Consider the following 13,474-nt stretch of genomic DNA (forward strand, 5'->3'; position numbering starts at 1 on the left):
AGGGAAACCCATTTGGAGAGTGAAGCTAAGGACCAAAAAGAAGGGGGGGGGTATTTGGCATTTTCAACTAGATTGGGAGAAAGAGGAGGTTTAAGGAAGAGCTGAAACCTTGACCTGGGATAGATGGGGTAGATGCTCAGACCTTAGTGTGCTTCTTACTTTTCTGACAAGGAGAAAGACAGGACAAAAATGACTGGCTGGGCATTGGTGCCCAAGATAAATAAGGAGTCAGGAAGGGAGCCCCGTGGATGATGGCAAGCCATCTGGCCCAGGTGAATGACACCCTCAGGCCTGGAAAAGCTGGCCCATCAGAGCCCAAGCTGCTGTCAGGGATCTTGAAAGGAAACAGGAAGCACCACTGGACTGAAGAGTACCAGCTTCCAAAAAAGTGAAGGAAGCCTCCAAAACTCTAGGTTAGTGAGCTTGGCCTGGGCTCCAGGTAGAATTCTCAAAAGGATCACTCATGAAATAGTTGGTGAACAGCTAGAAAAGAAAGCAGTGGTTACCAAGTGCCTTCCTGGCTTCACCAAGGACAGGTCACACCACAGTAATCTTGTTTCCTTTGACAGGATTGTTAAATGAATTACTCAAAGGAATGTTGCCAACATGGCATGCCTAGGTTTCAGCACAGCATTAAAGAGTCTCACATTATTCCTGCAGAGAAGCTGGAGAAAGGAAGTCTCAATGAGAATATAATTGGATAGATTTGTACCTGGCCAGATGGCCAAACCCAAGGAGTAGGTGCCAACAGTCCAACGCCAGCATGGAAAGAGGTTTCCAATGGGATGTCCTGGGGGTCTATGTTTGGACCTGTGCTGGTTAATGTTTTACTTAGTGACCTGGATAAAGACAAAGATGGCAGGCTTGCCAAATTTGCAGATGGCAGACAAAGCTAGAATGGATTGTTAACACACTGGATGACAGAGTCAGCCCCAAAAACATTCTCATGAGCTAGAGTATTGGTGCCAATCTTTGTCTTTCATTTTCTGAAATTTAAGATAAACAAAAAGCCTTATATCAGAGCTCAGAAATCAATGGTACCACTGCAGGAGTGGGGGAGGCATGGTTTGACAGGAACATCCAGGAAAGGGGGCTTAGTGGGCCATACTGTGTCAGCCATGCAATGGAGCAGCTATTGGGATCTCTGACGTCATTAAAGGGAGGGCAGTTCTAGGAATTAGCCATCCTTCTGAACTGTGTTCTGGTCAGAGCCCATGTGGAGTATTGTCTTGGGCACCCCATTTTAGTAACGACATCGATAAGCTGGAGACCATGCCAAGGAAGACAAGCAGGATGGAGCCATATAAGAATCAGTTGTAAGAACAGGGAATGCTGGGGAAGGGGTGGAGGGTGTGATAGACATCTCTAAGCATCTGCAAGGTTGGCAAATGGAAGGAACCCAGAGGGCTGACTTAGGACTTAGGGATGGGAGGGAGGGGAGGACTGTAGACAGGCAGGTTTGATTTGATGTAGGTATTTGTTCTCTAGGGGAGAAAATGGTTTTCTCTTGGAAGTAGTAGGTTTATCAAGCAGAGGCTGGGCTGTCATTCACCAGGGACATGGAAGAGGGCATTCTTGTTCAGGCTTTGCCTGCTGAGGCCCATTGCAAGTCCGAGATTCCAGAATTCTCTGAACTCTGTGCAGTTCCCAAGATAGGACAGACTCCTTCAGCCCATGGCCCGGTCTCCAATCTCTCCTCTGTCCTGGGGATGCTCTCCAGATGGTCACTAACCTCCCTAAAATGTGACATCCAGAGCAAAGTACAACACTCCAAAGCTCTAAGCAGGACAAAAGATGGGAAGTCTACAATGTTCTTCACTAAGAACACTTTGCTGTGTCGCTGGGTGGTCTGCAGGCTTTGGTTGTGAGGACACCTCCCTACCTCCATGAGCAGTTTCTTTGTGCAAGGGGCAGCCAGGCTTGCCAAGAGAGAGCCTTAGCAATTGGCACCAGGAGCAGAGAATGTTCCTGAGAGCTGTCTGGGAGTGTCTTGCTCATGACTCACCTTCTGAAACCTGCACGTAATGAACACATCTCTCTGGAGGCAAGGTGGGAGTCCTGTCCTGGCAGCCGGCAATCTTTCCACGAGGACTGGCCCACCCCTTCCAGCTATGTGAGCTAGACAAGGCTGTCTTTGTTTGGGAAGCCCTGCTTGTGAGAGGGGGATGCCTGAACCCTCACCTGGGCCCTGGCTGGCCTGGAAATTCAGGATTTGAAGTGCCCAAAATGGCACTTCTCAGCCATCCCCACTCTGATAAGAAGCAGGCATGAGCTGGCACAAGCTGGCACACTGGCTTCTGGTGCCTGAGAGTTCCAGGCAAGGCTCTGGTATCTTGGAGTAGGTACCAGGTTCTAGACCCATCTCTGAACCAGCTGTGCGACTGGAGACAAGGCCCTGAACTCATGAGCCATATAAACTCATGAGCCATATAAAATGAGCCTGACCCCTGGGGCCTTTCCAAATAATAATGTTTTCCAGTGTGAAGCTGTGGATAGAGCGTTGGACTTGGGGTCAGAAAAACCTGAGTTCCAATCCTGCCTGGGATGCTTATTAGCTTAGCACAGTATAGGGGTTTAATAAATATTTATCGGTTGATTTGTGACCCTAGGCAAATCATTTTATCTCTCTGACCCTAGGTGTTCTCAACTGAAAAGTGGGTGGGAGTGGACTTGGTGGGCCTTTCCAGCTCTAAATCTCCATCTGATGCTCTAAGCCTCTGAACAGGCCAGAGAGGGGCCATCTTCACCCTCCCCTCCCCACTGTTTTCCTTCTACTTCTAAGAGCCCTCTTGGAGGGCAGGCTCCATATGGTCTACCTTGGCTCAGTCCCCATTCCCAGCCTCCATTCTACCCTCAGGAAGACTGGGCAGTTTTAATATTAATGATATGACATCACACCTTTAGGAAAACAAAAACACTTTACTTAAAATAGTCAACTTGGGATGTGAAAAAGAAATACTAATACATCCTGGGTAAGCCCAGCCAAGCCCTTGTGGCCCCAGGCCCACTGCTTCACCTCCCCCATCCTGAGGGAGGATAAGAGCAGGTCCCAAGCCCAGCCCAGAGGTCAAACTAGGGAACAGAAGCTGGAAGGGTTGGGATAACAACTTCTCTATCACCATAGCAATGAGGCATGTTCAGGATCTGGAAATCACTGTTCTTGGATAGCCACTGGACCCTGCTCGAGGTTTGCTTGGGTCTGGAAGAACCTGGCCTTCACTGATCCCACAAGCCAGGGCCAGGAAATATCCCAACACTGCATCAGCAGCCAGTAGGCGGCCTCAGCAAGAGGAGAATGGACACGTCCAAGTGCCCTGATCCTGGCAGGATGTGGCTCACAGGGCTTTTCACTTCCCTTGCTTCCTCTTCCTCCTCCTCCTTCTCCTTCTCCTTCTCTCTGTGCCTCTCTCCCTCTCCCACTCCTTCCATCCCTCTCCCCCTACCCCCTTTCACTGTACATTTGGACAGCTCTCCTGGGACCAGCATTTATTCCATTAGAATCCATGCTGGCACCACATTGTCACTTATTTCCCTTACTAGGGCAAGTAATGCTGTGTAACTCCCAGCAGAACCAGTAAAATGTTAGTACTGAACATGGACTTTTTCCAATATATGTTAATAATGAGGAGGATAGTCACCTTTTGTATAAAATTCAGGCTTGCAAAGCACTTTGTGTGATTTCATCACATTCTTACAGCACAAGGAAGTGGGTGCTATTATTATCTGCATTTTACAGATAGGGAAACTGAGGCAACCAATGGCTTCATGACTGGCTTAGTATACGAACTCGGATCTTCCTGACTACCTTACATGGGTATAACTCTTCACCATCAACTCATTTCAGTTCAACAAGCATAAATCAAAAGCCTACTAATGCCACCGCAGCCTCCAAGGAGTCTACATTGTGTTGGGGGATGGGAGGGAATCTGACCTAGATACTCATAAGTTGCCCACAAGACACAGGGACAAAAGAGAGACCTGATCAGAATGACCCAGGAGCACTGACCTGTGGAAAGGTCCTTCTGAGCTGGGAGCATCAGGGAAGGCTTGAGGCAAGAGGAGAGTCACCAGGCAGATGTGTGGACGGAGTGCCACTTACCACCTACGTGACCTTGGGGGACGCACACTTCTCTGGCCTAAAGTGAGAGTTAGGTTAGATGGCCACCTGAGTCCCTCCCAGATCGAAACCTGTCATCTAAGAGCCCATGAGATAGGTTCCTGTCCTCAAGAGCTTACAGTCCAGTGGAGGTCTTCAGTGTCTGGGTGGGCATGTGGTTCTGGGGCTAAGGTCTGAGCCTAACATCTTCCCTGGCTGACCTCCTTTCCTTTCCTTCTCCTTCCAGGAATATGTTTCCAGCAAACCTAGTGGAAGCCACCTTCAAACAGGTGAGTGGATTAGTGCTGGGATGGGATGGCATGGGATATGAGGAAGGTAACCCAGAAGGACAATGTCACAGGACCAAATGTGACCAGACTGGGGAGCGAGCAACATTTGCACATAATGCCCATACTTCTCCCTTCATGTGACCCTTTCCCGTTGTGCATCCCCCCCACCATGAAATGTTCATGGCACCCTGGTGTGGTCACTTGATTATCCAAGGCCCAAGGCTCCAGACTTTCTCCTTCCTTACTCACTCACTCCCAACCAAAGAATTCCATCTGATCAAGGCTCTATGTTCTGCTTCCTGAGCTGGTTTTTCCGATACAGTTGTGGTTCTTCATGGACCTCAGATTCAATATCCATCAAAAGTATTTTGTTTTTATCTTCACGTCCCCGGCGCTTAGGACAGAGCCTGGAAAATACTAGACATTTAACAAATGTTTGTCGAATTAAACTGAACCATATTGGAAAGTGTGACTCGAGCAGCTAGTAAAGATAGTAAAATCTTGGGTTGTCCAACGTCTACAACAAGGGAAAAGCCAGTCTTGTCACCCTCCCCCTGGTCAGTTCACATCCAGGGGGTGTCTGCAGTTCTACTCCCCAGGCTTTTGGAGGGACACTGATGACCTGGGGCCCCTCCAAAGGTGAGTGAGCAGGACCTTGGAATGATGAGGATCAAAAAGGAACTGGAGATGAATAAGGTGGAGAACAGAAGATAGCTGTCCTCTATATCCAAATGGCTATCAAAGAGAACAGGAAACAGACTGGCTCAGAGGGAGGAACGGGGTGGGGAGAACAGAGAAGCAAGGCAGGGGAGTTACGGGGGGAAATCTCTGATCAGGAAAACCCAGAGCATCCTAAGAATCTGAGATGTCCAAAACCAGAACAAGCTTCCCATTTGGTCTCAAGCTCCCCCTCACTGGAAGTGTTCCAGCAGAGGGTGGATGATCCCTTTTGGGGGATGTGGTGTGACCCTGGGAAAGTCACTTCCCTTCTCTGGGATTCCATTTCCTTGCTTCTCTAGTGAGAATAATGATTTACATCATGTTGAAACCAACAGAGCAATTGAAAAGGACAAATGAGAGCAGGGATGAGGAAACATGAGGGGCTAAGTATAATAAGTAATTATATTCATTAATGTGTCACTCTCATTATTAATTAATATCATTAAATATTGATTTAAAAGTCTACATTAATCATTAATTTAGAACTGGAAGGGAAATTAGCGGCCACTGAGTCCAACCCCCTCATTTTATTTATTTATTTATTTATTTTAAGCAATCGGGGTTAAGTAACTTGCTCAAGGTTACACGGCCAGGTGTTTCTGGGTGTGGTGCTGAGTGTCTGAGCCCAGGATTCGATCTCCAGGTCGTCCCAACACTGGAGCTGGAACTCTTACTCGCTGAGCCACCTGGCCGCCCCTATCCAACCCCCTTATTTTAGAGATAAAGAAACTGAAGCACAGAGAGGTTAAGAGACTTGCCCAGGGTCACACAGCTAGTAAACAGCTGAGGTAGGATTTGAATCAGGTCTTCCTGCCTCTAAGGTCAGCTCTCTATCTACTACACTATGCTAAGTCTAATATGTTTTAATTATCTAATAATAGACACATATTGTGATTAATAATGATCATATCCTTTTTTTAGCCCAACCCATGATTTATTGGTATAGAAAACTCTCATTGAGGAAACTCCCCCTTACCAATTCAAATCAGCACCTGCCTTGCAGCTTTCAGGCTTAGGGAGTTGTCTGGACCACTGACAAGTCAAGTGACTTGCCCAGGTCACACAGCCAGAAGGTGTCAAAGGCACCTAGCTCTCTATCCAACATTCCATGCTGCCTCTTTATTATTATTATTATTAAGTAATAACATTTAGCATTATTATAATAACTATACAGAGCAATAATCATTCAATGACATAAACATTCATTAATTACCTACTGTATGCATAGTACTACAGCTAACAATTCTCTGACCTTCCCCTTGCTTCTACCCTGACTGCTCTCCTGGGACACGGCGGGGACGGGGATGTCATCCGACAGTACCGCACCAAGACCACCCCGATGGTCAAGTCCAACAAGGCCATGGCATCAGAAGCTACTACCCCTCAGCGGATCCTCATCTACGGGGTCCAGGAAGAGAATGGCTCCCAGGTACAGAACTTTGCCCTGGACCTCACACCTCCCCCCGAGGTGGTGTACAAGTCAGAGCCGGGCACCAGCGATGGCATGAATGTGCTGGGGATCGTCATCTTCTCAGCGACCATGGGTAGGTGCCCACCACTTGGGTTCAAGGTCACCTTTCCCTGGGGTCTTTATCTCTTGGAGACGTGATCAGGGGAGGGAGAAAACGAACCCAGCTACCCTGGATCAACCATAAGTGCACCTGGCTAGGAGAAAGACAATCTGCACTGGGTCCAATTCACAGTACGACCTTGAGAGAATCACTTCTCTTCCATAAGCCTCAGTTTCCCCATCTGTAGAAGGAAGGGATTGGACTAGATCCTTGATGATGGCCTTCCCAGTTCTAATATTTTCTGTTCTAACATTCTTTGCTCTGACAGTCTATGTTCTGGGGTCCCACCCAGTGCTTACATTCTCTGTGTAGAGGCAGGAGGATATTCTTAAGAAAATCCAGGTGTCCCTCTCAGATAAAACAAAAATAGAACACACACGTAGGTACAAAAACATTTATGGTAAAGAATTGGAAACTGAGGGCATGCTCATCAGTTGGAGAAAAGATAAACAAGTCATGGTATATGAATGTGATGAAATTCTATTGTGCTGTAAGAAATGATTAAGGGGATGGTTTCAGAAAAACATGGGAAGACTTATATGAACTGATGCAAAATTAAGTGAGCAGAACCAGGAGGGCAATTTACAGAATGGTGAGAATAACATAAAAGAAAATAAATTGGAAAGACCTAAAATGTTTTTTCAAAAAAGACCTAAAATCCCCGATTGATGCAATGATCAAAGAAGATTCCAAAGGATTGCTGATGAAACACACTTACCCACCTTCTGACAGAGAGGTGGTAAGTTCAGGGTGCAAAATGAGGCAAATATCATTGGGTCAATGAAGAAATTTGTTTTGCTTGACCATACATATTATTTGTTATTGTTTACTGGTTTTTGTCCAGTTGGGAAGCGATATGTAACTGCTTGTTAATGGAAAAATAGGAAAGCAAAATAAAATTTAATTTAAAAAAAATCCCTTTCACCTCCTTAAGGAAGGATGGCAGAATTCCCTCATATGTGACCTTCTTACACACCAACTTAAGACAGAGGAGGACTTCCTTCTGTCATTGAGATGTGTCCTCGGCAAGTCCGGGTTTCACTGAGTTAACCTCCATCACCTTGTTGCTGATGATGTTAATTTAGCCTGCCCTCGAATTTGAATTTAAAAAGGAGAGTGGGATGGGGCTGGATCAACCAGTCAATCAGCAAGCATTTTAAGCAACTGTTGTGTGCTAGGCATACTACAGCTATATATAGAATGAAAACAAGTTGTAATGTAATGCCAAGGAAAGGCAACTTCCCAGGTTCAAAATACCAGCATAGGTGCTCTCTATTTTATTCAGTGACAAACCCAGAACAGAGAAGATCAAAACATGACATCATTCAAAATACAGCATTTACTAAGCGTGATTAAATAATCTCCAAGTACTACCCCACCCCAGGATTTTCCAATCATTCAATCAATTACAAAGTCCCTGTTCCAAATACTTCTCCACCCCAGGCTATACCTTAATTAAGTCCACCACAAAGCCCCTCTTCTCAAATGGAGATTAGTTTCCAAACATAAGTAAACTACATTCATTTGTTCAACCACAGAACACAAAAAGGTCAAAAGTTCCCCACCCCTGCATCACAATTGAATCTACCCCAGAGTTACATCAAGTTTAAACACAGCACTTAATACCCAAATGGAGGTCTTTTCTTCATCTTGACACGAGGCAAGTTCTCAGCAATCTTAGTTCCTGGAGAGACAAGGCTTAGCAAGGCCATAAGATACATTGCCAGTCCCTTCATGAATTTATCCTCTGTCTGTAGAACAGTCCTAGAACCCCTGAACACATTAGCAAAGCCCTCTCCCAGGATTTCTGTAAACATACAACAAGAAAATCCTTCTTCAGGGCTTCTGAACCAACAGAAAGGCTCCCAGACCCCTGCAACAACAGCACTGTCCTTCACCAGTGGACAGTATTCACTCTGTCTGCAGGACAGTCTCCAGACCCCTGCAACAACAGCACTGTCTCTCACCAGTGGACAGTATTCACTCTCTGTCTGCAGGACAGTCTCAGGCCTTCTTAACCAAATGCCAGGTTCCAGGACTTCTTCAACAGGACAGTCTTTCACCAGTGGACAAATCTGGCAAGATAACATCAAAACAGACAGACAAAGTACCAGCAAAACAGCCATGTCTCCTCAGTCCTTGGCAGCTCAGGGGGCAGGTCTCAAAAGTCCAGGGCAATTCAAAGCGGCCACCAGCAATTCTCTTAGCCCCTCTCTCTCCCCACAAGGTGCTGTTTCCAAAAAGATCTTCCGCCTCTCTCTAGTGTCTCTCCAAATCTACATCACCAGCTCCTCCCAGTTCAGGACTTTCTTTTCACATCAACAAGCCCATCCCACAGGTGGGATTAACAAACTCTGGGTTTTAACACAATCAATTTGAAAACCAAGCCAATACAGGGGAATCTTTAATTGCCATTACTATCACACAAGTATGTGAGGAGCTGATATTCAAAGTTGGGGATGAGGGGTGGGGGTAGACAGAAGAGGAAAGCAGAGCTGAAGAGAACTGGGGGAACAGCCCAAACATACAGATCTGGATGAATAGGAGTGAAGCTTGTGAGATAAAATGGTCCTGGGGAGAATGGGCTCAAGCTTAGAGGGCACATGTAGCCAAAGCATAAACTCAGGGTTCCTGGTTACTAGGAGTTCTTTTCTCCCTTTGTGGAGTCTTCATGAAACTCCCTTTAGGTATCACTCTTTCCTGGGCTCCAAAGATCAATGCCCTTGGGGAGTCCTAAAGCTATCTTTCCTTGGTGTGTTAAGTTTTTCTTTGGCATTTCTCTCAGTTCCTGAGGCAGATGCTGCCATTAGCCACTGCTGCATGAAAATACTTACTGATGCTGATGGGAAGTCAGATCTTCTGAGTTCACCTGGTCAGTGCAGGGAGGGTCAAGGAGAGAAAAAGATGAAATTCTCTCTTCAACACCATCCCCCCAAAAGGGCAACTTTCTCTTAGAAGTCTTTACCATTAGATTCAACAAATACCCAATTGGATTGTTACTAGAATGTGTGATTCTGAACTTACTTTCTGTTTTTTCCATAGCCCTACAAGATATTACTATTTCTATTAAACCAATCATACGATATTTCCTTGTGACATAATTTGTTTTTAATCCAATGACCCAAAGCCCTTATGATTCTTTCAAATTAATTAAGAACTTATGCATGCCTCCTTTACTTTTGATTGGTTGGTTGGTTCAATAGATGTTTGGGCCTTCAGTGACTAATTGGGGTAGGAGTAGGCACCCACTTTTATGCTGGGATGCAATTGATATGGCCCAAATGACTTGAAAAGGATTCATAATTATATCAATAGGTGCAGAGAAAGTCTTTGACAAAGTATAGACTCATGTATGCTAAAAACCCAGCAAGGCAGAGAAATAGAGGAGTCATTTTGATACGATAAAAAATAAACATCTAAACCCCAAATCCAGTACTATCTGCAGTGAGGATACACTAGACTTTCCCAGTAGAAACAGTAGTAAAGCAAGCATGTCCATTTCCCCCATTGTATTTGACATAATTCTAAAAATTCTAACAATAACAATGAAATAAGGGAAATTAAAGGTATAAACATAGACAAATATAATCTTACTGGCTGATGACATGATAGTGTATTTTTAAAACCCCAGAAAATCAATAAAAAATTAATTGGAATGAGTAAGTGCTTCATTAAAATTTCAAGGTACAAAATAAACCCAAACAATTAATAGCATTTCTATATATAAATCGGAAAATCTAGAAAAAACCAATAGGAAGGAAGTCCCAGTGAAAATAACTACAGGATGCATAAAGTATCTAGGAATCACTCTACCAAGGAAACTCTTTAGAGAAACAAAGAACAACTTAAATAATTGGAAGGATAGTCAGTAATGATGGCTGGACGTGCTGATGCAATAAGAATGATAATACTTCAACTAGTTTATAGATGTAGTGCTATATTAAACTTACCAAAGAGATACTTTCTAAAACTCGACAAGATAATAACAAAATAAAAGGTCTAGGATCCTGGGTTCTCAATAATTTAAAAAGCAAAAATGAAGGAGAAATAGCACTTCCAGACATCAGATCATACAATAAAGCAGTCATCATCAACACTTTCCCGCACTAGTTTTAACAAAATCCCAAAACACCAGAAAAGCAGATGAGTTGAACAGACTGAACAAGAAAGAATCATAAATAACTGACTTCAATAACTCAGCGCTCAGTAAACCTGAGAATATTAATTACTAGGAGAAGAGCTCTCTATTTGACAACAACTGCTGAGAAAACCAAAAAGCAGTTTGGCAGACATCAAATTTAAACCAACATCCTACACCATATACCACAATAAACACAAAATTGACATGTTATCTGACTATTAAAGATCACACTAAAAAAAAAGGTAATCACATTAAGGTCCTTTCATAGCTATTGCTTGGAGAATCCTTGACTTGAAAAAAAGATAAAGGGACATTTTCACGAAAGAAAAATAGTTTTGATTTCATGAAATTAAAAAACTTTTGCATGGACAAAATCAACACTACTCAGATAACAAGAGAAGTGTCCCTGGGAATGTCTTTGCCCAAATACCTCTGATAAGAACCTGATTGCCAAGGTATATAGGAGATCAATACAAATGAAAATAAAAGGACAAGAATGAATAAGTAAATGGACGAAGGATATGAATAGTTTTCAAAAGGAGAAAAGAAAGATTTCTCCAAATTACTATTAAGAGAAATATAAAATATAAAGAGAAATATAAATCAAAACAACCCTGAAATTTACCTCACACTCAGATAATTGGCGAAGAGGACGAAAGTGGGGAACAATTACCATGGGAGGGGTTTTGGAAAGACAGACACACTAATACTGTTAGAGGATCTATGAATTGGTCCAACTGCAAAAAGCAAGGTGAAAATCACGCTATGAAGAGTGTGATCAAAACACCCACAACCTTTGAACCAGAGATTCTGCAGCCTGACATAGATCCCAAGGAGGTCAACGACAAAAAGCAAAGCCCTCACATAGGCCACAATATTTATAGCAGCACTTTCTGTAGTAGCAAAGAATGGACACAAAAGCAGTGGTCACAAATTTGGGAATGTCTAATCAGACCGTGGAATGTGAAAGTAACGGAAATTAACTCTCTGTAAGAAACAATGACCATGAAGAGAAGAGTGGGAAGATTTTTGAACTGATGAAAAGTGAAATAGAGAAAACCAGGAAAAACAATATACCCAGTGATTGCAACAATATAAATGGAAAGAACCACAAAGCCCAAGCTAAGCACTGTGTAATCACAATGATTAGACTTGGCCCTGAAAAAAGAAAGCAATATATACTTCCCTCCTGTCTCTGAAGAGGTGGGAGATTGTGTATGTGGATCATTGCACATGCAGTGAGACTTGATTGAATCATTGATCCATTTTGCTGAAGCTGCTTCAACCCTTCTTCCCTTTTTATTCTTTATTACAAGGCATGGTTTTCTAGATGGAAGAGGAGGGAGGGATAGATTTGGAAATAAGGTGATGTAAAAAGCAGAAGAAATTAATAAAAAATCTTAATTTACATACTCTCCCCCCCAAAAAAGAAGATAATTCATAGAACTCAAAGTTGTCCTTTAAAGGAAGAGGGCAAGACCTGGTGCATAGTAAGCATTTAATAAATGTTTGTCATCTATTGACTTGGTAATCAGCCATCATACTCAGGAAACTTGCCTATATGGATCATGGCCGATGAACAGAGAAGTAATGCTGTGGTTCCAGTGAGTTGGTACAGGGGATAGAGATGTGAGTGAGGGGGCCCTTCAGATGTGGGTTTCTAGAGAGATTGAAACATGGGTGAAAGGTGCAGCCGGTACAGGAGCCAGCTGTCCAAGACAAGGAGGGTGATGATCTCACTGACCTCCAAGGCAGTCAGACCCCATGTGGAGTATTGAGCTCAATTCTGAGCACCTCAGTTTAGAAGGGACATTACTAAGTTAGAGAAAATCAAGGGTGATGAGAAGATCAGAGTTCATGTTGTTGGTGGTATCTGAATTTTCATTTTGAAAAAGAGAAGTCACCAGTGGTAGGAAGAGGAGACAAGCTATCAGTCTTTTAAAAAGTGAAGGGATGTCATGTGGAAGAGAGATTAGCTTCATTCTGGTTGGCCTTAGAGGACAGAACCAGGAGCTTTGGGGGAAAATTATAGAGAGGGACATTTAGACTTGATATTGAGGATAACATTCTAATAAGGAGAACTGTTCCAGAAAGGGATGGGCTGCCCCAAGAGGTTTAAAACTCATTAATCCAATGCCAGCTAAAATGATTATTATTAGTGTTTGCATGTGTGTCATATTGCTACATTCATGGATGCCTGTGTCCACTGCAGGGATCATGCTGGGACGCATGGGAGACAGTGGAGCTCCCCTGGTCAGCTTCTGCCAGTGCCTAAATGAGTCTGTTATGAAGATTGTGGCTGTGGCTGTGTGGTGAGTGTGCAGGCACTGGGGTCACGCATTCTCAATAGAGTTCACCTCCCTAGGTCACTTTACAGTCTGAAAAATACTTTCCTTACAATAACCATCTAACGGAAGGAGTGCAGGGATTATCATCGCCATCTTAAACTGGTTCAGAGAGAAAAAGGGCTCTGTCCAGAGTCACACTTTGAATGAATGTCAGGAACAGAAACATGGCAAAGTGGACAGAGCACAGGACATGGAGTTAAGCGAGATAGCCTCACCACCATCACCTTCATCACCATCATCACTGTCCATCACCTTCATCACCATCATCACTGTCCATCACCTTCATCACCATTATCACCACCATCATC

At 43.9% G+C, this 13,474-nt stretch overlaps 1 protein-coding gene across 2 annotated transcripts in view; it reads left to right on the plus strand.

Annotated features, from left to right (window-relative positions):
- Positions 1-13,474, plus strand: part of SLC1A7 (solute carrier family 1 member 7) — an 84,867-nt gene that overhangs the window by 63,382 nt on the left and 8,011 nt on the right. For both annotated transcript variants that reach the window (XM_069093316.1, XM_069093318.1), the window contains exons 4-6: positions 4,344-4,386; positions 6,425-6,650; positions 13,031-13,130. In XM_069093316.1, the coding sequence (XP_068949417.1) occupies positions 4,344-4,386; positions 6,425-6,650; positions 13,031-13,130 (369 nt within the window). The remainder of the gene's footprint in view (positions 1-4,343; positions 4,387-6,424; positions 6,651-13,030; positions 13,131-13,474) is intronic.

Source organism: Petaurus breviceps, unplaced genomic scaffold, assembly GCF_028583685.1.
Source record: "Petaurus breviceps papuanus isolate PSGF00001 unplaced genomic scaffold, PetGlider_PUasm1.0 208, whole genome shotgun sequence".
NCBI lineage: Eukaryota > Metazoa > Chordata > Mammalia > Diprotodontia > Petauridae > Petaurus > Petaurus breviceps.